This window comes from Dendrobates tinctorius, unplaced genomic scaffold (assembly GCF_039654945.1).
Source record: "Dendrobates tinctorius isolate UK_male_01 unplaced genomic scaffold, ASM3965494v1 ptg000020l, whole genome shotgun sequence".
NCBI lineage: Eukaryota > Metazoa > Chordata > Amphibia > Anura > Dendrobatidae > Dendrobates > Dendrobates tinctorius.
The window spans coordinates 2,357,560-2,384,703 of NW_027361688.1; the positions used below are offsets into that span (position 1 = coordinate 2,357,560).

At 46.9% G+C, this 27,144-nt stretch overlaps 1 protein-coding gene across 1 annotated transcript; it reads right to left on the reverse strand.

Annotated features, from left to right (window-relative positions):
- Positions 1–12,003: 12,003 nt before the first annotated feature.
- On the reverse strand, positions 12,004–13,864 carry LOC141083275 (E3 ubiquitin/ISG15 ligase TRIM25-like). Its single transcript, XM_073567450.1, has one exon. The coding sequence runs from the start codon at positions 13,750–13,752 to the stop codon at positions 12,151–12,153; it is 1,602 nt and encodes a 533-aa protein (XP_073423551.1). The 5' UTR covers positions 13,753–13,864; the 3' UTR covers positions 12,004–12,150.
- Positions 13,865–27,144: the final 13,280 nt, after the last annotated feature.

The following is a 27,144-nucleotide window of genomic DNA, read 5'->3' on the forward strand; positions in this document are numbered from 1 at the left end:
TGGCGAGGGTAGAGATTTGTCCCTACTCCCCCGCAGCACACCTGCTGCACACACCAGGAGGAGAAGGGGACCGGGAAATGGAGGAAAAATACTCTCGCTGGTCGACTCCACACGACCAGGAGGGCGGCTTCTTCGATGGTATGAAGATTTGGCGTAAAACCCCGCGGACTCTCACACCAGTCAGTTCACCACAGGGGCGTACCCCTTCACCTCGGGGAATACCAGGCAGCTCCGTGGGGCACCATTCCTCCCACCTGCCTGGGTGCGCCCGCCTGCATGAACCAGTCCTGCTCCCCAGCAGCGACTCTAGGGGGTTTTAGTACCATAGCCGCAGGAATATGGAGGAAAATATATATACTCGCTGGTCGCCTCCACACGACCAGGAGGGGCGGCATCGAAGATTTGGCATGAGCCCCGCGGACTATACACCAATCTGCTCCCTACAGGGACGTACCCCTTCACCTCGGGGAATGCCAGGCAGCTCCGTGGGGCACCATTCCTCCCACCTGCCTGGGTGCGTCCCCTGTAAGAGCAAGTCCCGCTCCCCAGTAGCGACTACACACCTAGTCTGCTCACCACAGGGATGTACCCCTTCACCTCGGGGAATACCAGGCAGCTCCGTGGGGCACCATTCCTCCCACCTGCCTGGGTACCTCCCCGTGCAAGAGCAAGTCCCGCTCCCCAGCAGCGACTCTAGGGGCTTTTGCCAGACCGCAGCCGCCATTTTTGTTTCTCTGGTTATCTGAGCAGAGGCCCCAGACCCTGATAACTGCTGCTGCAGCGGCTTAAACACACCTTGCCGCTCCTCACTGCACCTCAGTGAGGCCCGGCAGCAATTACCACAGGTCTCCACATGGCCAAAGCTCACCAGAAAAAAAAAGTAAGGGCTGGTGATAATGTCATGATCACGTGTGTCAGGACGCAGATGATGTCGCAAGGCGAACCCATAACACACGTGACCCTGGATACACCGCCTCCAGTGGGGCGAATTTAAATAATAAAGCGTGCAGGTGGATACGCCGCCTCCACCTGGCGGATTTAGGTATTACACGCCATGCATACATATATCTGGAAACACCGCCTCCAGTAAGGCGCATTTAAATAATAAGGGGGGAACCTGGGTAACTTTAACAATGGTGGGCCCTGTGATAGGGAATGGGGAAATGGAGACCTCCTGCACTCCTCTGAGCCAGTGTCCCTACACTCCTCACATTCCCTAAACAGGCTCCGCACCTGTCGCCGCACGCGTACCTTAACGCCCTTGCTCGCCCTGAGCCTAAACCCTCACTAGGGAATAGGTCGGTGCGGAGACTAATCCCACCACTGCACTAAACACACATGAGGAAAGAGACAATACAGGGGAAACACCACTTAGCTTTGCTCTGTTGCGTGCGCTCCTAGCAACAGAGCCCACCACCTGCGTGCGTCTTCTCCTCCACCCGGATCCATCACCATAACAGGATCCGTCACCATAGTGCAGCCTGGGAGCAGAGTCCTTCACCACTTGCAGCAGTCCAGTACACAGAGTCCCAAGATGAGTCCAGCCTCTGCCAAGAATCCAAGCATGCTCGAGTCCAGTTCTCAGCAACCAAGTAGAGCATGCTGAGTGCAACTCTCTTCCTAGTCGCCACTCCTCTAAGCCATGCCCGCACTTCCCGCCGACACCATAAACTGCAACTCCACCAAGCCATGCCAGTCCTTCCTGCAGACACCATTAGCTGGCACTCATTCTCTCTGGCTGACTGCACAGGACTCCTATCCAGCTCCATCCTTCCACCAGGCTCTCCAACAACTCAGCAAGCAATATCACCAGCAGTGAGTGAACACCCTGAGCACACCTTTATAGGGAGTCACACCTGATCCCTAATTAAGTGAACATTAACCTAAACCTAAGGTGCGATACCGCTAACCACCACCGGGGACAGTCAAAACACCTTTGAACTCAACCAAAGTAAAAAAAGTTCACTTTGTGCTTTTAATACCGCCAGATCCAACACTGGATCATGACACTATTGTACTCCTGTGCTGTGTGGTGGTGTACTTGGATGACATCCTTGTCTTCTCCCCAGACCTTCCGTCTCATAGGAGGACTGTCCGCTTGGTTCTGCAGCGGCTTCGGGAGAATCGTTTGTACGCCAAGATGGAAAAATGCCTGTTCGAGAAAACCTCGTTACCGCTTCTGGGCTACATCATCTCCGACGCCGGGCTGCAGATGGATCCCGAGAAACTGTCCACCATTCTCAAATGGCCCCGCCCCGTTGGAATAAGAGCAATCCAACGTTTTCTCGGATTCGCCAACTATTACAGGCAGTTTATTCCACACTTCTCGTCACTTGCCAAGTCGATCTCCGCCCTTACCCGTAAGGGGACGAGTTCCAACTCCTGGACTCCAGAGGCTGAAGGGACCTTCCAGTCACTGAAACGGGCATTTCCATGGCCCCGATGTTGTCCCGTCCTGAGAACAGCAAACCCTTCGTGCTGGAGGTGGACGCATCCTCGACAGGTGCCGGGGCTGTATTATCTCAGAAAACCGCCTCTGGTCGCCTACGCCCTTGTGGTTTCTTTCTCCAAGGCCTCCCCATCCGAGTGCAATTACTCGATGGGCGACCGTTAACTCCTAGCCATCAAATTGGCATTGGAGGAGTGGCGTCATCTTTTGGCGGGAGCTGCCCATCCGTTTGTTATATACTCGGACCACAAGAACCTGGCCTATCTCCAGTCCGCCCAGAGACTTAATCCTCGGCAGGCCAGGTGGTCCTTATTTTTTGCTAGCTTTGATTTTGAGCTCCATTTTCGCCCTGGGGACAGAAACACGAAAGTCGATGCCCTTTCCAGTCTTCCAACCGTCCGAGGTTGGGGAGGAGCCATCTCACATTATCGAACCCATGAGGATTATCACCGTGGCACCGCTGCGTTTGCTTTCTCCTCCTCCAGGCAAGACTCTCGTGCCTGAGAGTGCCAAAAGAAGAGTTTTGCTTTGGGGGCACTCCTCCAAATTGGCAAGTCATGCCGGAATTCAGAAAACTCTTGCCCTCAAATCCCGGCACTATTGGTGGCCAACTCTCCGCCAAGATGTGGCAGACTTCGTTGCCTCCTGTCCCTCCTGTGCTAGGAATAAAGTACCACGTCGGCCTCCGTCTGGTCTGCTGCTCCCTTTGCCAGCTCCTACATCACCTTGGGAGAGTATTGCCATAGACTTTATCACCGATTTGCCCCGCTCATCCGGTTGTACGGTGATTCTAGTGGTGGTGGACATTTTTTCCAAAATGGCACATTTTGTTCCTCTGAGCGGCCTCCCCTCTGCGCCTGGATTAGCCAAGATCTTCATTCATCAAATTTTTAGGCTTCATGGCCTACCTCAAAGTATTGTATCTGACCGGGGAGTTCAGTTTGCTTCCAAGTTTTGGAGAGCACTCTGCAGATTCCTGGATATATCCTTGGATTTCTCATCCGCCTACCATCCACAGACCAACAGGCAAGTAGAGCAAACTAACCAAACATTGACTGGATATCTTCGTCACTTCTCCAATGCTCACCAAAACGACTGGGTTGACCTGCTTCCCTGGGCGGAGTTCGCCTACAACAATCATACCGGCGTATCTTCAACCAAGTCGCCGTTCTTCGTGGTGTTTGGCAGACATCCCAGCATACCTCTCCCTGTAACTCCGGTCTCCGAGGTACCCGCAGCCAATTCCTTGTCCCAAGAATTTTCTGAGATCTGGTCCGAGACCAACACGGCACTCAAGAGGGCCAGTGGGCGGATGAAGAATCACACAGACAAGAGGAGGTTAGATCCTCCACCGTTTCACATCGGGGATAGGGTCTGGCTTTCATCCAAGTACATCCGGTTGAAATTACCTTCCTACAAGCTGGGCCCCCGGTACATCGGCCCTTCTGAGATCCTGGACCGTGTCAATGAAGTCGCCTACAAATTGAGGTTGCCTGCTTCGCTTCGTATCCCGAACACCTTCCACGTCTATCTCCTGAAACCCTCTCCCTGTCCTGCTCCTCAGCCGGAGGGCTCCGACAACACCTTCGAGGTAAGAGATATTCTCGCCATGAAAAGAGTCAGAGGGAGGACCTTTTTTCTTATTGACTGGAAGGGTTTCGGGCCTGAGGAGATCCTGGGAGCCCCGGGAGAACATCAACGCTCCCCGCATTCTCAGATTTTTTGCCAGTCGCAGCAGGGGGCGGCTTAAGGGGGGGTACTGTCACAGCGCCAGCTCCCACGGCCCCCGTGGCACCCGCTCCGTACCCTGCCATGGCCCCCATCGCGCGCTAATACCTTCCAGCGCCGCAGCGGCGGCGGTGTCCTCCTCTGACCGGCCCGCAACATCACTGCGAGCCCTGCGCATGTGCCATAGGCCGCGGCCGGCCTTCCCTGCCTGTTATGCTCTGGTGGTGCCCAGACCCGGCAGCACCGCCGGACCAATGGGAGCAGATCCTCAGCTATTTCAGGCCGCCCTCCCATCATGGAGGCGCCTGATCGTTGTTGTGCTATCCGCACATTAGGCTCCCGTGTCCTAGTCTGTGCACGGCTCCTGTCCTCATTCTTTAGTGCTACTCCTTTCCAGTGTGTGTTCCTGCTCTGTCTCCCGGTCCTGCCTTCCCATGCCTGATTCCTGCAGTCCTACTCCGGTCCTGCCTTCCTGTGCCTGATTCCTGGAATCCTACTCCGGTCCTGCCTTCCCGTGCCTGATTCCTGCAGTCCTACTCCGGTCCTGCCCTCCTGTGTCTGATTCCTGCAGTCCTTTTCCAGTCCTGTCTTCCCGTGTCAGTCTCCTGCTGTCCTCCTCCTGCCTCCTCCTGAGGTCTCCGCCTTTCCTGTGCTCGTGGTGTCCGATCCTCTGTCTCGCTCCACTCCATTCCGAGCCGCCCCTCTTGGTACCGGCTGCCGTAGCATTTGAACCCCATGCCTGCTCCTAACGGTCCCTGTATAGGGGTCGGTTCCACCAGGTTGCTCGTCCGGGGCCCCTCGGTGCCACGGTCCAGAGGTTCCACTCCAGGAAGCCCGCTTTACCTAGCCAGACGCTAACAGTGGGCTACATTATATTCTATGGGGAGGGGGGCTGTATTATATTCTATTCGGGGCTACATTATAGTGTATGGGAGGGCTGTATTATATTTATTATATTCTATGAGGGGTGATTGCATCATACTCTAGGAGGGGCTACTTTATGCTATATGAGGGGGCTACATTGTATTCTATGGGGGGCTGCATTATACAGTGGGAAAAAAGTATTTAGTCAGCCACCAATTGTACAGGTTCTCCCACTTAAAAAGATAAGAGGCCTGTAATTTATGTCATACTGTAGGTAGACCACAACTATGAGAGTCAATATGAAAAAACAAATCCAGAAAATCACTTGTCTGATTTGGCAAGATTTATTTTTCAAAATAAGGTGGAAAATAAGCATTTTGTCACCTAAAAACACGCAAGATTTCTGGCTTTCATAGACCTGTAACGTCTTCTTTAAGAGGTTCCTTTGTCCTCCACTCATTACTTGTAGTAATGGCACCTGTAGGACCAATAATAAGAAAATGAAATACATAAAAGACAGGTGCATTATACTATATAGAGCACTATGAGGAGTGTTTTATACTATATGGAGGACTGAGCAGTGTATTTTAATATATGGAGGGCTATGAGGAGTGTATTCTACTATATGGATGACTATAGGGAGTGTATTCTACTATATGGATGACTATAGGGAGTGTATTATACTAAATGGAAGACTATGGGAAGTGTATAATACTATATGGAGGACTGAAGAGTGTATTTTAATATATGGAGGACTATGAGGAGTGCATTATACTATATGGAGGACTATTGGAAGTGTATAATACTATATGGAGGACTGAGGAATGTATTATAATACTATATGAAGGACCATGAGGAGTGCATTATACTATATGGAGGACTGAGGAGTGTATTTTAATATATGGAGGACTATGAGGAGTGCATTATACTATATGGAGGACTATTGGAAGTGTATAATACTATACGGAGGACTGAGGAGTGTATTATAATACTATATGAAGGACTATGAGGAGTGCATTATACTATATGGAGCACTATGACGAGTGTATTATACTATATGGAGGACTGAGGAGTGTATTTTAATATATGGAGGACTATAGGCAGTGTATTATACTATATGGAGGACTATAAGAAGTGTATTATACTATATGGAAGACTATAGGGAGTGCATTATACTATATGGAGGACTATGGGGCATATTATATTATATGGAGGACTATGGGGTGTGCATTTTACAATATGGAGGACTATGGGGCACATTATATTATATGGAGGACTATGGGGTGTATTATACTACACATACAAAATGCTGCCTATTCATCGAGTGATTGGATTGTTTATGTTGGAACAAAAATCATTGTTCTCAGCAGCACATCACCCGGTGTAAACTGCAGATGTGCTGCTGATAACATGATACTGTATAGGGACAGATTGATCCACTAGTGATCGTTCTGTCCCCATCATTCTTTCTCAGTTAGTGTAAAGAGGGCGGGAAACAAGTGTTGAATGACTTCAATATTGTCAATCACACTCGTTTAGCGGCTTGAACTCAGTGCATGTAACTAGAACCAAAATGCTTCTGTGTGATGTGCAATATGTTAGTATTTGGGGCCCAATTTTAAACTTTGCCTAAAGCCCCACTTTGCCTAAAACCGGCCCTGGATGAACCTTTCCTGCGAGTGGCTATCAATATCATAGCGCTATTTGCAATGCCTAGCAGCTTCGGGACCAGCTTTATTCTTACAATTGTTGACTACGTTGCTTGATCGTCAAAAGCTGTGGAACAGTTTCCATATGGGCCGATAAGGTTGAAGATGATCTAATGATTGTATTTTCTTCTGTAGGTTTTCCCAGGGAAATGTAGTATGATCAGGGAAACCAACTCATGTCTAATTGAAGCAAAGTCACTGCAAGAAAATACACGTGCAACATCTTGTATTCACTCCCTATCATCCAGAGAGCAATGGGTATGAGAATGTTTAATGGGACATTAAAAATGCATAAGATGCTTGTGGAGACAGACGGAAGAGACTGGGAATGTCACTTATCACACCTATTGTTTGCTTAATGAGAGGTACCTCCTAGTAGTATATAGTATGACCATCATGTATTTGTAAGATAAAGCCAGGAGTGGGACAATCAGAGGAAAAATTTAATAGAAACACGTCACCACTTCTGTATTTCTCACCCAGTCTTTATTTTTTTTTTGACAAATACTGATGTAAAATACTGACCAAATACTGACATGTTATGGATTTCTATACACCTTTTTCTCTCATTCCCAACCCTCACTTCCTTATTTCCCCTCTTATTTTGAGGATGCTAATGTATATTTTGTGCTGTCCATAAAGTTTCTTTTAATTTGAATTTGATATAAAACCTTTTAATGGCCGACAGAAATCAAAAACATGAAGATAAACAGCAATATAAGACTCTCCATACGGCAGAGCAACAGATCTAAAAACACATAGATACTAAGAGCAGAGATGTAATATAGAAGGACAGTGATCTGTTTCTCCATGCCCAAAATGGCAGCTGTAGAATCATGAGGAACACTGAGGAAAGTCTAAACCTCTCCTGTTTGTTCTCTGTCTCCAGATGGGCACAGAATAGTCGTCTCTTGCGCTGAGCCTTCCCACACCAATAGAGAGACAGGGAATGCACAAGTCAGACTTTCCATCGTTCTCCTCATGCCCCTGCAGCGGCCATTTTAGTCACTGAGAAGAGGAGCACCAGTCTCATCTCTCTAGCTGACATCATACAGACTTACACATGGCTAAATTCTTACACTAATTTTATATTATCAGAAAATAAAAATCTATGACGTCGCCCTCTTTAGGTGTCTGGTGCTCAGGTGATAGGAGCTGGCTCTAATACCCGACATTGAAAGTTCAGCCAATTTCTCTTGTTAGTGCAGTTTTGCTCACAGACAGTACAGCATGTCTGTCCATAAAATGGCTGCTGGTGCAGGTTCATGTGACCAGATCAGGCCATCTGCCCCCTCCAATAGTAAAACACCTCACATGGGAAGAAGCTGCTTTTCTATTGGACAAGGCTGATTTCATCTGGGTCGCCCTCCCAGGGCTGTGGGGTACTCGGTACCGGGCTGGTGTCAGGGAGGTGTGCCACAGCAGCGGCGACCCGGTCCGTGGCCCTGGGCGCCCAAGCAATGGGGAGATGTAATTAATGGTAGAATAGTTTGTGACGCCACCCGTGGTGTTTGGCAAGTATGGTGTTAGGCCAACGCTGCATACAGATCCGCTGGGACTGATGGTGTGGTGCAGCAAAGATGGTGTAGCTCCCCACAGGTGAAGCTGTAGTCCCAGGGCAGTGTAGATGTAGCTGGCACGGGGATGTAGCAGTGCCGAAAGCGTAGGGAACAGACAAGACACAGCGGTTGTAGTTTCTGTACCTTTACTGAGTATATGCAGTCCAGGATCCTGATTACAGATGGTATTGGAACAGGATAGCCTGGAAGAAGATCAGGATTCTCTCTCAGCAGAAAGGCTGTGCAGTCTCCTTCCTAGCGCTTTGTAGGGAGAAGCACTCCAGTACTCAGTTACTCTGAAATGCCTCTCTTCAGATGTTCCTAGAACTTTACTTGTATGACAGACAGCTGTAGCCTCTCTCGGATACTCCTCTCTTTAGTCCTGGCTCTCTATTCAATTGCTGTTTTGTCCCAAGTCTTTGATGGGAGCAGGGCATTTACAGCCTCCTACTCCTCTGGTATCTGTGGCAGGACCGTTAGTATCCGTGCCACCGTGGAGACCAGGCTCCAGTCTTTTACGCTCTTGCTGTGAGGGAGCTCTCCACCCGGAGCTCAACCTCCACTTTCCTCCACACGTCTGCACACGTGGACCTCCTTCAACTAACTGACCACTCCTCCCTCTTGGCCCTCAGAGGACACCCTTCCCCTTAATCCTGGTTCAGAGTTCCCCCTGCTGGCCTGGAGTGGAACTGTGTTGCATGCATTAGGTTAACTGCTGGAGAGACCCATCACTGCTTCCAAGCCTGGCATTACCCTCCCCTGGAGGAAGGCAAAGCCAGTGTGGCGACCATACCCCTGGGGGCGCCACACATCAAGAGACGCATGATGTCACAGGGTTCATTTCATGGCGTCACTTGTGGCCTAGTCAGTGCTGGAGAGTGAAGATGGAGACAAGAGCCAGAGGAAGGGTCAGTGCTGGAGAGTGAAGATGAAGACCAGAGGAAGGGTCAGTTGCTGGAAAGGGAAGATGAAGACCAAAGCCAGAGGAAGGGTCAGTGCTGGAAAGGGAAGATGAAGACCAGAGCCAGAGGAAGGGTCAGTGCTGGAGAGTGAAGATGAAGACCAGAGCCAGAGGAAGGGTCAGTGCTGGAGAGTGAAGATGAAGACCAGCGCCAGAGGAAGGGTCAGTGCTGGAGAGGGAAGATGAAGACCAGAGCCAGAGGAAGGGTCAGTGCTGGAGAAGGAAGATGGAGACCAGAGCCAGAGGAAGGGTCAGTGCTGGAGAGTGAAGTTGAAGACTGGTGCCAGAGGAAGGGTCAGTGCTGGAGAGTGAAGATGAAGGCCAGAGCCAGCAGAGAACTAAACGGGAAGGTGCGGCAACAGAACAGGTCAGGGAAGAGGTAAGTCTAATGTTTTTATTTTTAACCCCTTAATGATAGCCGATACGCCTTTTAACGGTGGCAGTTTAGGGACCTTATTCCTCAGCACCGCTTTGTAACAGCGCTGAGAAATAAGTATATAGCACCTCCCAGTATCGGAATATCTCCGGGGTCTCTGCTACCGGGGGTAGCTGAGACCCCGGAGAACATGATTCGGGTCAATTTTTACCGTCCCCAGTCTTGTGATCACCGTTAAAATTGGGGGGGTTCCACTGTTTAGGTACATCAGGGGATCTTCAAACGCGACATGGTGCTATCAGTGATTCCAGCCAATTTTGTGTTCAAAAAGTCCAATGGTGCTCCCTCCCTTATGAGCCCTGCCATGCGCTCAAACAGTGGCTTTCCCCAAAATACGGGGTATTGGCGTACTCAGGAGAAATTGCACAACACATTTTGTGTTCTATTTTATCCTGATACCTTTGTGAAAATAAAAAAGTTTGTGTCTAAAGTAAATTTTTTGTGAAAAAAGTTAAACCTGAAGGGTTAATAAACTTCTTGAATGTGGTTTTGTGCACCTTGAGGGGTGAAGTTTTTAGAATGGTGTCCCTTTGGGGTATTTTCTGTCATATTGACCCCCCAAAGTCACTTCAAATGTGACGTGTTCCCTAAAAAAATGGTTTTGGCAATTTTGTTGGAAAAATGAGAAATCGCTGGTCAACTTTTAACCATTATCCTAACAAAAAAAAATTATGTTTCCAAAATTGCACTGATGTAAAGTTGACATGTGGTAAATGCTATTTATTAACTAGATTGTGCGATATGACTCTCTGATTTAAATACACAAAAGTTAAAAGTTTGAAAATTGCAAAATTGTCAAAATTTTTGCCAAGTTTCCATTTTTTTCATAAATAAACGTAAGTCACATCAAAGAAATTTTACCACTATCATGAAGTACAATATGTCACAAAAAACATTCTCAGAATCAGTGGGATCCGTTGAAGCGTTCCAGATTAACTCATAGAGTGACTGTGGTCAGAATTGTAAAAATTGGCTCGGTCACTAAAGGGTTAATCTTTAAACTATTCTGAGACCTAAAAACAATCAAACAAAATCCTAAAAAAATTGGGTTATGGTGAATCCGAATTTTAGTGAAACTCGAAACAAATTTTATGATCCTCAAATTTATTCGCTAATCTGCAATCCAATGTATTTTTAATACAATTTTACTGTGACTGTTCTATGACCAGAAGTTTCTGGGGAAGTTTATCCGACTGATGTAAGGTTGTCGCGGTTTATGACGATTTTACAAAAATTATGGCAATAAACAACATATAAATATGAAGAGTGATAAGCAGATCCTTTATGAGACTCATGAAATCATAACATGATTTTGTGTAAATCTGAATTCCTTGAGAAATTTGAAAAAAGTTTGCTCATCTTGGAAAGAATTTGTCACCGGGTTTTTGCTACCCAATCTGAGAGGAGTATGACGTAGTGACAGAGTGATGTGTCACTTCCTGGGTATCTTGCTGCAATTTTGATAAAATCAGTTTTACCTGCTATAAATATAGCAGATACCTGAATGTTGAGCCCTATATATCCCCACCTACACCCCTGAATGGTAGTTTTTTGTGTACACTGTGCATAGGCAGAAAAATGCCAATCACTGGTAGGGGCGGGAGTATATAGCGCTCATAAATATGGAGGACTATCTGGAAGCAGAGTAAACTAGTCCGTTAGGGATAATCTCCTGCAGTAATCTAAAAAAAAAAGTTATAGCGCCCAGAAAGTGACACACAGCTTTTATCAGGGTCTCTGCTGCTCTCAGTATGCTGCTCTCAGATTAATTGGCAAAAAACTGTTGACAGATTCCCTTTAATACAATTTTCCTTTTGACAAGTGCATTACCAGAAGTTTCTTACATTTTTTTACTACTTCTGCACTGCCCATGGACTTTTTACATCCGGTCAGACCCCCCCCCACCTTATTCTAAAATGTAAATGCAGTCTAGCATCTAAGCATTGATGTGATAAAATGCCCCCACAAAGTTTTTTTAAGACCTTCAAGGGGGCACAGTGTATAAAATACAGTCTAAATCGCTATGCCTAGTCTTGTCCATAAAATAAATATACATAAAATTAATTCCTTTGGAAAGCAGAATGCAATTCAAAATTTTTTTAGTGGTCCTTTGAGGACGTAAAAATAAAAAAAATGTGAGATATATACACATATTTTCTATTTTTTTTTATATTTTCAGTTTTCAGTCAATTTTATAAGTAAAAAAAAGAAATACAAAAAATAGATGAAAGACAAGCCCCACATACATAAGAAAAATAAGATGATTTGAATATTCGACAGTGAAATAACATTATAGAACCTTTATAAGCGCATGTACGATACTAGACGTAACAGCATCCATCATGAGGCTTCTCACACTGGCTGAATGTTCTACCAATCATAGATTCCACACCATGTGATGTCAGCAGTCACTGGGTAGATTTCTTCTAGGACGATGTTTCCTCTCAGCTGCTCCCCAATATCTTTATATAACCTCCCCATACACATAACACAGCATGTAGGGGCTCCGAGAAGGCGGCAGTGAAGGTGTGTAAGTGTCTGATGGGGTCACACAGCTCATAAAAGGACAACTGCCCGACCTCATAATCCAGACATATCCTGAACCTATCATTGGAGATCTGGTGAGGTAACGGGATCTCATTACAGTCATGTCTCACTGAACACTGATTATTAAACACCCCATATAAACACCAGGACTTGTTATTATCTCCAATGTGTGACTGCTGCCCCTTCCTCTCTATACTGGGGTAACACATCCCCACCCTCCACAATACAGATCTTCTGATCTCCACATCCCAGTAATGTCGTCCTGAGGTAAATCCTCTCCTGCTCATCACCTGATAATCCCGGAATCTCTCTGCTGTTTCTGGACGATTCTGTCTTATTTCTGTCCAGGTCGCAGTTTTCAGGTCATCTGATATAAGGAGATTATTACCAGCCGTGGTTACATCCAGTAATATGTCTGCAGGATCCTCAACATAGAAGATCACATTTATATCTCTTATCATAGCAGATAATGTGTATATGTGTGAGATCAGCTCCAGACCCCGATCACCTCCATCATGTCCCCCTGTGTCCTCATCACCTCCATTGTGTCCTCCTGTGTCCTCATCACCTCTCTCCTCCTCAGGATCACACAAGTCACCGGTGTCTGGTTCCTGTAGGACAGTCAGTGGATCCGTCATGTTACACAGCTCCTCAATGTGCCTCATCTTCCTGGACAGCTTGTCCTTCTTTATTTCCAAATTCTGGATCACATCAGACAGTGACAGTGACACCTGCTCTTCTCGCCTGGATACCTCACTCAGGACCTTCTTCTCCAGGTCGTCCACCCATCTCCTGATGTCTGTACACAGGGCAGAGACTCTTTCGACTTCTTCAGCTGCTTTTTCTTCAGCTTTTCTTCTGCGCTGCTCCAGACTCTGAACTCTTTCCTCAGTCTCCTCTTTCTTTGTGATCAGTTTCTGGAGGACATTTCTCAATTTTTTCTTTTTCTTCCCTGAGGCCTCATCCAATGATTCCATTTTATGTCCCCGATGTTCCCCAATCAAACTGCAAGACACACAGATACAAGCATCGTCCTCAGTGCAGTAATATTCCAGGATCTTTTTATGAATGGAACATTTTCTGGTTTTCAGGGAAGTGCTGGGTTCTGTTAGGACGTGATCTGCTGATGCTTTTATGTGAACTTTTAGGTGATTATCACACAGAGAAGCTTCACATATCAGACAGGATTTCACAGCAAGTACAGGAGAGTCCACACAGTAAGTGCAGCAGATCCCGGTGATCTCCTCCTGATGTGGCTGAGTAGACAGGACATTCTCCACAACATTACACAGAGTTATGTTCTTCTGCAGTGGAGGCCACTTCCGAAATGTCACTCTGCATTCAGGACAGGGATATTCTCCATACCCGCCCTCTGTATCCTGCACTCCATCAATACAGACCTGGCAGAAGTTGTGTCCACATCTCAGGGTTACAGGATCTGTATAAATGTTCATACAGATGGAGCAGAGCAGCTCCTGTCTCAGATCAGCGGACGCCATGGCTGAGATCAGTCGGGGCAAAGAAATCAAATGTGACGGATGTTACTGGCAGCAGGGTGTGTTCCAGAATTTTCCTTATCACTATACACGTTGCTCTTTAATTGTTTATCTTCTTGTATTATATTTCCATTGTTTGTCCTTTAGGGCAGGATCTTTACTTCAGCATTATATCTTTACTGCCATCATTGATACGCCTTTTCACTACGCTGATAAATGAATATCGTTCCCCGTGTGCCTATTATGGTGGCCCGTTTAGTCCTCCTAGTTAAATTAAAAGTGGGGTCTCAAATCCTATTATATTTCATCATTACACGGTTTATTGGATGGTGTTCTTGAAGTAATGACATAGTTACATAATTAAATAGGTTACAAAAAAGACCTAGGTCCATCAAGTTTAACCTTTCGCCATCAATTGTACATTTCGTCACTAATTTAACTATAACCAGCAATGTTATGTGTATCAAAGAAAACGTCCAGCCCTTTTTTAAAAGCTGTTATAGTGTCTGCCATTACTACCTCCTGTGGTCGGCATTCCACAGTCTGACTGCTCTAACTGTAAAGAATCCTTTCATATTTAGTTGTCAGAATCGCCTTTCTTCCACCCGTAATGAGTGCCCCCTAGTCCTTTGTATGGTCTTTGGAAGGAATAAGTCATGTGCTAGTGTTTTGTACTGGCCACACATATATTTAAACATGTAAATAAGGTCTCCTCTGAGGGTCTTTTTTCTAAGCTAAGCAAGCCCAACTTTTCCAACCTTCAATCATATGAGATGCCTCCATCTCTTGTAATAATCTAGTTGCCACCTTCGAACTGATTGTAACTTTTGAATATCCTTTTTAAAATGTGGAGCCCAAAACTGGATTCCACATTCTAGATGTTGCCTCAACAGTGATTTATAAAGGGGTAATAAATAATACGTTGGGATCACAGGATTTTCTCTTTCCTTTCATACATCCTAAAATCTTGTTTGCTTTAGTGGCTGTTATTTGACATTGAGTGCTGCTGCTCAGCTTACTTCTAACCAGAACACCCAAGTTCTTTTCTTGTTCTGTAGTCCAGAGCATACTCCCATTTAATGTAAATGGAGAAATACAATTACTCCATCCTAGGTGCATTGCTTTACATTTATCTACATTAAATCTTGTTTGCCAAATGTTTACCCATTCAGTCATCTGATTCAGATAGTTTTGCAATATTGTAATGTCAAGGTCAGATTTTAATATCTTACATAGTTTGGTGTTGTCAGCAAAGACTGACACTTTACTCTCAATCCCATCCAGAAGGTCATTAATAAAGAGGTTAAAAAGAATTGACCCTATCACAGATCCCTGCGGTCCCCACTGCTGACTATATCCCATTTAGAGAATGTAGCATATATGACGACTCTTTGTTTCCTGTCATTTAGCCAATTGATTACCCATCTGCATATAGTTTCCCCTATTTCTTATCTCTGTAGCTTTAGTATAAGTTTGTTATGTGGAACAGTATCAAGTGCCTTTGCAAAGTCCAGTTACCTTGTCATAGAAACCCAACTTGATAGTTAGACACGACTTATTCTTCATGAATCCATGCTGGTTATATTATTATCTACAATATATTTCTGCAGGTAATAATGCAGCTCATAATGCCCTAAATAATTTTGCACACTACTGATGTCAGGCTTACCGGATGGTAGTTCCCTGGATCCATCGTCTTATCTTTCTTAAATATCGTTACCGCGTGAGCCATCCTCCAATCCTGTGGAGCCACCCCTGTTACAAGAGTGTCTAAGAATATGAGATGCAGTGATCTATCAATTATTGAGCTCATTTCCCTCAGTATCCATGGATGATTGCCATCTGAGCTGGGGGATTTGTCAATGTTTAAATTGCTCAGACGTAGGTGTATTTCTTTTTGTGTTAAACTAGTTATATTAGGTTGTGAACTTTGATTTTTGCTTTGTTGAATGATCCCTGTAATGAACAGTTCATTAGTAAACACAGATGAAAAGTGCCTGTTTAATATCTCAGCCTTTTCTTTGTCCTCTATGATTATCTTGTTATTGTCATCATTTAAAAGGCCGATACCATCTGTTTTTCTCTTTTTGGCATTGATGTATTTCTAAAAATGTTGGAGATTTATTTTAACGTTGTTGGTGTTTTTTTTTCTCTGTAGATAACTTTGCTAGCTGGATTTTTTTTTTTACATTTCTTATTTTGATCTTCATACTCTTGAAATGCTGTTTCTATTTCAGTATTCTCTGCTTTCAAGATTTTGAATGCCCTTTGTTTTTGTCTTATTAAACTTTCTACTGCCTTATTTATCCATAATGGTTTCTTTTTATTCCTTGAAATTTTATTACCAGAGGGTATACGTTTTCTGCAGGATTCTAGTAGTATTTCTTTAAACATGCCCCTGTATCCCCAGTTACCATGACGTGGTCCCAGTCTACATGATTAAGCTCTTAGAACCAGATCCAGCAGATTACCTCCCGTGGTTGGTTCATCTACCAGCTGAGAAAGGTAAGTAATTGTCCTGAACTGTGGATAAGAAATTGTAGCTTTTAGCACAGCCAGAAGATTCTATGTCCCATTGAATGTCTGGATAGTTAAAATCCCCCACAGAATGATCTATTTCACGTGTTTATTTCTGTTAATGTTAATGATTATGGCTTACAGCCAATGAAAACCCAAAAGTCATTATCTCAGTAAATTAGAATACTTTTTAACACCAGCTTGGAAAAATGATTTTAAAATCCAAAATGTTGGCCTACTGAAATGTCTGTTCAGTGAATGCACTCAAAACTTGGTCGGGGCTCCTTTGGCATCAATTACTGCATCAATGTGGCGTGGCATGGAGGCGTTCAGCCTGTGGCACTGCTGAGGGGTTATGGAAGGCCAGGTTGCTTTGATAGCAGCCTTCAGCTCGTCTGCATTGTTGGGTCTGGTGTCTCTCATCTTCCTCTTGACAATACCCCATAGATTCTCTATGGGGTTAAGGTCAGGCCAGTTTTCTGCCAATCGCATAGAAGCAGGGACTGCTGTATATACATTACATAGGAAACACAGGGACTGCTGTATGTACATCACACAGGAGACGCTGGTACTGCTGTATATACATCCATCACATAGGAGAAGCTTGGACTGTTGTATATACATCACATAGGAGACGCTGGGATCACTGTATATACATCACATAGGAGACACTGAGACTGCTGTATATACATCACATAGGAGACGCTGGGACTGCTGTACATACAAAACATAAGAAATATTGACACTGCTGTATATGCATCACAGGAGAGTCTGGGGTCATATAAATTACAGGAGGAGCTGGGGGGCATTTACATCACAGGAAATGCTGGGACAAATTCATCACTGGGGAGGCTGGGGGGAATAAACATCACTGAGGGGCTATATACATCACTAGGAAGCACAGATAGCACTGAAGCTATATATGTCCTTGGAAGAATTTACATCACTGGTGGGGTCACATTCATTATTGAGGGCTATATACAGCACTTGTAAGGAAGTGGCGGGGACCCTCATATACCTTCTCTCTCCTGAACGCTGTTCACCTGTGTCACATGCGGCACCCTGACCTCTTATTATTGTTAATCTACTGTGCGATTTATTAATGTTTTACTATTGTATGTACTGTAATGCATATGTACTTGTCATGTACTGTGCATAGGCTTAAGGATAGATTAGGAAGTAGTATAGAACCATAGAGGGATTAGAATAGAGGGGGCACATTAGAGGTAAAGAATAGCATAGATAAGAGTGTTAGTTTAGGCACAGGCAACAAGGGGTTATTGAGTGGGGAGGAGTTAGAGCAGAGCAGCACAGAGCAGGGAGGTATAGGACATATTCTTCCTGGTTCTGTCAGACACGGCTGCCCAAGGGCAGGGTGCATGAAGTTCAGGAGACAGTTACAGGCCATGGGGAAAAGGCTGTGGATGGCAGTAGGGGACCCCAGGCTGGAGAATAGCAGTCGGGTACCAGCTCAACAGGATCATCCCCAGGAAGGACAAGGGGCTGACAGGGAGCTGGTGAGGCTGAAGGTACAGATTGGACACACACTGTCTAGAGGGACTGCTTGGATGGCAGGTATAAAGAACAGGAAAAGTACAGGAAACTATGTCCTGAGTGAACTGTTTTGCTGATGTGAAGGATGCCTTGCTGTTTAGTGAAGTTCAACTGTTGGAAAAGAGCTGTGACTTTGTGGTGTTTCAAGGAATCTGGGAGCCAGAAGCTGGAGTAACAGAGACTGAGGGATTTCCAGCAACAGAAGTGAGCACTCTACTGCACCCATCACACAGACACAGCAAAAAGGACATGTGCAAGGTGCCGGGGTGCTCATTGACTGTGGCTTAGTGTACTCGCACACGACTACCACCCCGTGCCATCTTGTTACACACTGGGGGCTATATACATCACAGGTGGGGGGATATACAGTACTCGGGGGGGGGATATACCGCACTTCTGGGGTAAATGAAGCACTGGGGAATATACATATCACTTAGTGGCACATACAGCCCTTGGGAGGATATACAGCACTAGGAGAGGGGGATATAAAGCACTGGGGGACAGGCATCGCCAGGGAGGCACATAGATCACCGGGTGGGGCTCATAGATCACTGGGGGGACACAGAGATCACCGGGGGGCACAAAGGTCACAGGGGGCACATAGCTGGGGGGCACAGTTCACCGGGAGGGGGCACAGAATTCACGGGGCGCACAAAGATCACAGGATGGCACATAGCTGGGGGGCACAGAGATCATGGAGGGGCACATAGCTGGAGGGGACAGAGATCACAAGGGGCACAGAGAACACATGGGAGCACAAATATCACAGGGGGGCACAGGGGGCACATAGATCACAGGGGCACAAATCTGGGAGCCACAGAGATCACAGGGGTACACATAGCTGTGGGTGCACAGAGATCACAGGGGGCATAGAGCTGGAGGGCACAGAAATCTTAGGGGACACATAGCTGGGGGGCAGAGAGATCACCGGAGGGTGGCACGAAGATCACGGGGGGCACAGAAATCACAGGGGGGGCACAAAGATCACAGGAGGGCACATAGTTGGGGGTCACAGAAATCATAGAGGGGCACATAGCTGGAGGGGACAGAGATCAATGGGATGAAACTGAATGGGAGGAGACACAGATTAGATATTAGAAAAAACTTTTTAACAGTTAGAGTGATCAATGAGTGGAACAGGCTGCCACGAGAAGTGGTGAGTTCTCCTTCAATGGAAGTCTTCAAACAGAGGCTGGACAGACATCTGACTGGGATGATTTAGCGAATCCTGCTTTGAGCAGGGGGTTGGACCAGATGGCCCAGGAGGTCCCTTCCAACTCTACGATTCTATGATTCTATCACAGGGGGCACAGAGATCACATGGGAGCACAAATATCATGGGTGGGTACATAGCAGGGGGGCACAGGGATCACAGGGAGCATAAAGCTGGGAGCCACAGAGATCACATGGATGTACATAGATGGGGGGCACAGATATCACAGGGGGTCATATAGCTGGAGGGTACAGAAATCACAGGGGGGCATATAGCTGGGTGTGGTAGAGAGATCACAGGGGGAACAGAGATCACAGGGGGCACATAGCTAGGGGGCACAGAAATCACAGGGGGCACATAGCTGGGGGGGCACAGGGCTCACAGGGGAGACATATAGCTATGGGGCACAGAGATCACGGGGGGCACAGAGATCACATGGGGGCACATAGCTGGGAGGCACAGAGATCACAGGGGGCATATAGTTGAGGGGCACAGAGATCACATGGGGCATAGAGATCATATTGGGGTACATAGCTGGGGGCGCAGAGATCACAGGGGGCACATAGCTGAGGGGCACAGATCACCAGCAGACAGGCACAGAGATGCCGGCACAGAGATTGCTCTGGACTCTCTGGCAGCAGATCCTCTTCTGGGACAGGAGGTCGGGAGTGCATTGAGCGCTAACCAGGCCCACCCCGATGACATCATCATTCATGTGCAGGCAGCGTTCTGTAATGAACGCTGCCTACCATGCACTTGGGGGTTAAAGGACTGGCAGCTGGCAGGATACAGCTGCCGCCCGAACATTGTGGACTCCAGGGACATGCCCATGGACCACATGAAAAATCACCGCGAGCCACATGCGGCCCACAGGCCGGAGGTTCCCCACCCCTGTCCTAGTTTCAGAGCTCCTTAATGCGTCTTACCATTTTTCCACCAAGCATAGCTGCATCCTCGTCAGTGAGGTGCAGTCCATCCCTACCATCCCTATCCCTACAGTTATTCAAAACTTTTAACTCCCTCCTCCGCCCACCACTGCCTCCTCCAACCTCCCTCATCTCTGCCGAGGACTTTGCCACACACTTCAAAAACAAGATTGACCAAACAAGGCAAGTCTTCATCACTCAACCACCACAACCCCTTTGTATACCAGACCAATGCCCAACCCCCATAACCTCACTCTCCAACATCACTGAAGGGGAGCTTAATCGCCTCTTCTCCAAATCGCACCTCACAACCTGTGCACTTGACCCCATCCCATCCCACCTCCTCCCCAACCTCACCACCACACTTATCCCATCCCTAACCCACCTCTTCAACCTATCACTAACGTCCAGTACCTTCCTTTCTGCTTTCAAGCATGCCACAATCAAGCCTATCCTTAAAAAGCCAACCCTCGACCCAACCGCTATATCCAGCTATCGCCCAATATCACTGCTTCCATTCGCTTCTAAACTCCTGGAACAGCATGTCCACGCTGAACTTTCCTCCCACCTATCATCTAACTTGCTCTTTGACAATCTACAATCTGGTTTCCGCCCCCATCACTGAGACAGCCCTGACCAAAATTACTAACGACCTACTTACAGCCAAATCAAATGGACAATACTCTATACTCCTGCTTCTAGACCTGTCCGCTGCATTTGACACAGTTGACCACTGCCTCCTACTACAGATCCTCTCCTCCTTCGGCATCAAAGGCCTTGCCCTATCCTGGATCTCATACCTTTCCAAACGCACATTCAGCATCTCCCACTCCCACACCACCTCCTCATGCCACCCTCTCTCTGTTGGAGTCCCCCAAGGCTCTGTTTTAGGACCCCTACTCTTCTCAATCTATACACTTGGTCTGGGGCAACTCATAAAGTCCCACGGATTCCACTACCACCTTTATGCTGATGACACTCAGATCTACCTCTCTGGCCCAGACGTCACCTCTCTGCTGTCCAGAATCCCAGAGTGTCTATCAGCCATGTCCTCCTTCTTCTTCTCTCGCTTCCTCAAACTCAATGTAGACAAATCTGAACTCATCATCTTTCCGCCATCTCACAGATCTTCTTTACCCGACCTAGCTATAACAATTAATGACATCACACTTTCCCCAGTACCAGACGTCTGCTGCCTTGGAGTAACCTTTGACTCTGCCCTGTCCTTCAAACCACACATCCAAGCTCTTTCAACCTCCTGTCACCTCCAGTTCAAAAATATTTCCAGAATCCGTCCTTTCCTCAACCCTCAATCTACTAAAATGCTTGTGCATGCCCTCATCATCTCCCGCCTCGATTACTGCAACATTCTTTTCTGTGGTCTCCCTGCTAACACCCTCGCACCTCTCCAGTCCTTCCTTAACTCTGCCGCCCGACTAAATCATCTCTCTCCTCGCTACTCCTCCGCTTCTCCCCTCTGCAGATCTCTTCACTGGCTCCCATTCCCTCAGCGTATCCAGTTCAAATGACTAATTCTGACCTACAAGGCCATCTATAACCTGTCTCCCCCATATGTCTCTGAACTAATCTCCCGATACCTTCCCTCACATAATCTCCGGGCCTCCCAAGACCTCCTCTCCTCCACACTTATTCGCTCCTCACCCAACCGCCTCCAAGACTTCTCCCGAATAGCCCCTATTCTCTGGAATTCTTTGCCCCAACAAGTACGACTATCAACCACATTTGGATCCTTCAGACGGAACCTGAAAACCCACATCTTCAAGAAAGCCTACAGCCTGCAATGTCCCCGCTACCTCCTTCTCTCTCACCACTACCGGTGATATCACCTCAACCAACACCGGAACTGCTGCAACCGACCAACTTACTGTCTCCTTCCCCACCATCCTGTAGCATGTAAGCCTGAAAGGGCAGGGTCCTCTCTCCACTCTGTATCAGTCTATCATTGTTAGTTTGCTTACTCTAAGTGATATCTGTAATTTGTATGTAACCCCTTCTCATGTACAGCACCATGGAATCAATGGTGCTATATAAATAAATAATAATAATAATAATAATAATAATAATAATAATCATAGAGCCTGTAGCTGACAGAGAAGTCGGCCCAGTTCTCCATGAACCCAGACCCTTCCTTCCTGCACCAGTTTCTAAGCCACTTATTTATCTTCTTAAGATCCCACTGCCTATCTAGTGATGCTCGTGGCACTGGCAGTATTTCTGAAAACACCACCTTGGAGGTCCTGGCCTTCAGCTTCTATCCTAGTTCCCTGTAATCATTCTTAAGGACCTTCCACCTCCCTCTTTGTCATTGGTACCAAGGTGTACCATGAGCACGGAGCTTTCCCCAGCCCCACCCAGCAATGTCTATCCGATCCGCAATTTATCGAACCCGAGCACCCAGCAGACAACACACTGTTCAGCATTCATGGACTTGGCGACAGATGACCCTGTAAGTCAGCCTAATAATACAGCCCCTACAACCAACATCTATCTGGCCTTTTCTGCACTCCTATTTCCCTCTTTCCTGCAGTAGTCATTTGCCTGATTGCTCTGTGACACAGCCGCGACACATGCAGCTGCAGCGCCGAACAGCTGATCAGCCGGCGAGATCCCGGAAGCTGGGTTCTCTCGGCAGTGTATTTGTCAAGCACTGTAGCTTGCCGAATAAGCTCTGATCCAATCAAATTCGCTCATCTCTAGTCACGGGCAAGGCACGCTAGGAATGAGTGTGCCCGATTAACGTCAGAGGGGATGCGCCGGAAGCAAGATGGCGGCGCCCTGGGCCAGAATGCAGGCCCGGACGCGTGGGGTTTCAGCGAGACCTGGCAGGGGCAATGTGGAGGGGCTTTTTTGGGATTGGAGGAGGCGGAACCGAGGAGAAACGCTGTGGATCCCATATAAAGTGAGAGAGTGACCACAAAGAGGCGCTTATGTCCAAAGCTCTCTTCATCATGGAGGACCTAAGAGGACAGCAGTAGCCGCAGCAGTTATTGCAGCAGCAGCATTCACCACTACCAGTGGCCGTTCACCAGCACGGGCACACTAAAGGGAGCAGCCACTCAAGTGGCAGGAGTGGCAGCCGTCCCGGTCAGAGGAGTGGAAAGTTGCAGGACTCCTCAGTATCCAGAAAGGCTGTCGTGTGCACCCCTGATCAGCCTCCGAATCTGGAACCATTGATATAACAGTGGGTAGTGAGTGATCTACATGAATGTTACCTTTTGTTTATAAGGGCCATTTTCTTTCTTAAATCACTAGGGACCTAGGAAGGCAAGCACCAAGAAGAAAAATAGAGAATGTGCCTGATGTAGGACCCCGCTGGCAGTCCAAGAGCAGAAGAGTCTCTGCTCGGACTGTATCCAGAAAACTATCTTGGAGGAGAACCCTAGTTTTGCTGCAAGCCTTAGGTCTGTGATCAAGACTGAGGTTGAAGGTTCTCTAAAGACCCTGTTAAAGAAGGGGAATAAAAGAGCTCAGGAGGTCGCTACAGAATCTGATGCCTCTCCACAGTCTGTGGGAGAATATCATAGTGAATCCCTGTCATCCTCCTCCTCGGATAGTGATATAGGTGACCGACCCGTGCTTTTCTGCGGAGGATATGGATAGGTTGGTCAGAACAGTTAGGTCAGCAATGGGCCTGAAGGAGGAGAGAACATCTAAGTCCCTGGAGGATATAATGTTCTGAGGCTTGGAGGAAAGGAAAAAGTGCAACTTTACGGTTAATTCCAGGATACACTCACTCATAGATAAGGACTGGAAAAAGACGGAAAAATCTGCTAGCTTGCCCTCATCTTCAAATAGGAGATACCCCTTTGAGGAGAAAGACTCGGAGATTTGAGATAAAGACCCTAAAATTGATGGGCAGTGGCTAAATCCTCAAATAGGTCAGCCCTGCTTTTTGAGGATTCCAGGGTGCTTAGGGACCCCTGGATAAAAAAGCAGAGGGGTTTCTAAATCACACCTGGGACGCAGCTGTGGGGGGTCTGAGCTCTGAGAATCACCAAGAGAATAGCTTTTCCTGGAAACAGAGATCATGGGACTCTTACAAAAACATGTTCTGTGCAAGGTTGATAAAAAAAAACAGATGGTTCCGTAAGAACTATTGTCAATCAGAGGAAATTCAACCGATGGATTGTAAATTGCTCCTTCAAGTTGGAATCGGTAAACAAAGCTATAAAGCGGTTATTCCACAATTGTTTCAAGTCTGTCATCGATTTGAAGGATGCATATTATCACATTCCAATTCATCAGGACCATCAAAAGTTCTTCAGGGTAGCTCTGTATGTCCAGGGACAGGTCAGGCATTACCAGTACACAGATCTTCCGCTCGGACTGTCAATAGATCAGAGAATTTTCACCAAGGTAATATTGGAGGTGATGGCCTACCTTCATTCTCGGAACACTGTTATTGTCCCTTACATGGACGACTTTCTTATAGTTGGAAGATCACTGTGCAGAGCAGCTGTGATCTTTATCACAGATAAAGATCCATGTAGGATCGAAACACGTAGCTGGTGTCTCAGTGCCTCATTGCACATCCATCTATTCATGAGGAGTAAGCCGCTGTACTATTTTAATTTTTCAATAAAGCAAGAAATTTTATCAGCTGGAACGCCCCTTTTGTTTTTGTCTACTATCAACTATCGTTGGGTCCAGACGAGGTTCCGTGCTGTGGCTGTGGTTGGTGAGCTAGCTAGGGCTTTTTTAACCCTTTTTTTTCTTCTATTTGTACTAACTAAAGACCCGTTCGAGCTCTTAAAGAACTTATCTGCCAAACTCCTCACACTTAAAACTATTTTGCTAGTGGTTCTGACATCGGCTCGCAGGGTGAGCAATATACAGGCCCTGTCCTTATGTCCCCCCTATACACAGATGTATGAAAATAGGATTGTACTAAGGCTTGACCTTTCGTATCTTCCCAAATGGCTCTTAAGTTCTATAGGAGCCAAGAAATTACTTTGCCCTCTTTTTGTAACAACCCTAAGAGTCCAGGAGGGGAAAATTTACATGGCTTAGATGTAAGGAGGTCCATGTTGGAGTATATGTCCATGACCAGTCAGTGGAGGAAAGACCAGTCCCTATTTCTAGCCTTTAAGGGTAGCAGAAAGGGGTATGGGGTATCCAATGTTACTATTGCCAGATGGATCAGAGAGGCCATCAGTTTATCTTATGTTACGAGTGGTGCTCTGGTTCCTGAAGGCATCAAGGCTCAATCCACCAGAGCCGTGGCAACCTCCTGGGCAGATTCGCTGAGGTATCAATTGATAAGATAAGTGGGTCGCCCTCCCAGGGCTGTGGGGTACTCGGTACCGGGCCGGTGTCAGGGGGATGTGTCACAGCAGCAGTGACCCGGTCCGTGGCCCTGGGCGCCCAATAATGGGGGAATTGTTGTAATGGTTTATATGAATAGTTTGTGACGCCACCTGTGGTGTTTGGCAAGTAAGATGTTAAGCCAACGCTGCATGCAGATCCACTGGGACTGATGGTGTGTGCAGCATAGATGGTGAAGCTCCCCACAGGTGGAGCTGTAGTCCCAGGGCAGTATAGATGTGGTGCTTGAAGAGCAGAGGCTGGTACCCAGATGTAGCAGTGCTGGTGATATTGGCGCGAGAATGAATGGAGGACACCAGAGCTTGTAGTTCCAAAGCTTTACTCACAGTCTGTAGTGCACACAGGTGGCCGCTGCCATGCCATGTCCTCCAGGGCAGAGGCTCAGCCAACCTCTAGGCAAGATGGAATGCTCCCTTCCAACACTGCGCCAACATGTACCTTCCTGAACGTCTCCTCTATAGCGCCTTGTGGTGTGAAGCACTTCAGTACTTAGTTACCCTAGAATGCCTCCTGACAGATGTTCCTAGAACTCTACTTGTATGACAGACAGCTGCAGCCTGATCAGGGATCTCCCGTTCCAAAGTCCCGGCTCTCTATCCGTGCGCTGGAACCTATAGGCTGGGTTCTCTCTCCAACCCACGTCCTCTCTGTTCCCTTCTCTCCTTTGTTCCGTACTTTGCCTTTCTTTCTTATGGAAACTGTGGTTGCAGGTCTACGTCCTTCTCCTCTCCTTCCCGTGCCAGTTGGCCCAGGTCACTGGGGCAGCTGCAGCACTCCTTCCTCCATCCCTTCTTCCAGGGATCCTCACTCCTCTCTGAGTGACTGTCCTCTCTACTGTCTTCCCATAGACTGACCTGAAATCCTACACTCTCCCCATCCTTTATGCATCTTAACTCCACCCACCTCCCAGCACATCTCGTGTTTCGAAGCAGGGAACCACCAAGGGTGCTCCCAGACAATCTAGGAGAAGAAAGTGACCCACTATGTGGTTGTGCTGAACTATCCTGTGTGTGGGGTGCAGGTGTTGGAGCGTGGTTAGGAGTTCCGACCTTACCTGGATGGTGGGGCACTACACCTTAGGAGAAAGTGCAGTACCTCTGTGGCGACTGAGCCTCAGGGGCGCCACATAAGGCCTCTACCTGGTCCTCACCATCTACTTTCTTTAAGCACTACAGACTGAATCTGTCCTCCTCTGCTGAACTGACCTTTGGTACAAGGGTGCTGCAAGCAGTGGTCCTCCCTAAGGTGTTTCTGTTCTCCAGAAATCGGTTATATGTGTAAATGAACCCGGAGGTCTTCCCATGCTCTGTAACCCAACTGAAGTGGGGGAGAGGTATTGCCCTTTTATTTCAGTAGGATTCCTGTCCTGGTTGGGCGGACCCTTATCTCAAGTATGCAGTCATGGGTTCTGTAAAAACCTGCTAATGATAAGTAACCTTGGTGTTTCTGTGGTGGGAAGGGTCATTTTGTGGGTACCTGTTCTATACATAATCGCAAACAGCTGCAGGAAGACTAAGGAGCTCTGGTTGCAGGGAGGTTAGTGACCCGGGTGTACATATTTCTTTTGTGGGTTGGTCTCAATTTTTTTTGCCGACCGAGATCCATCTTGGCAAAAGTAAGGTGATTATTTCAGCCTTTCCTTTTTTTGTGGATTGAGTTTAAGCTTTTATTGAGAACTTGTTACATAATATTTTGGAACACATTTATCCTGTACTTTACACTGAGCAGTTACATTGTGGTTTCCATCTATATCTCAGAGTGATGTAATTCAGATGAAACCCCCGACGAATCTATTTACTATAATGAGGTAGCAGAATTACTCTGGACTCTGTGTGGCCT

What these genes read in the sequence shown, in the direction of transcription:
- LOC141083275 (XM_073567450.1), bottom strand. Translation starts at nt 13,752, where the DNA reads ATGGCGTCCGCTGATCTGAGACAGGAGCTGCTCTGCTCCATCTGTATG.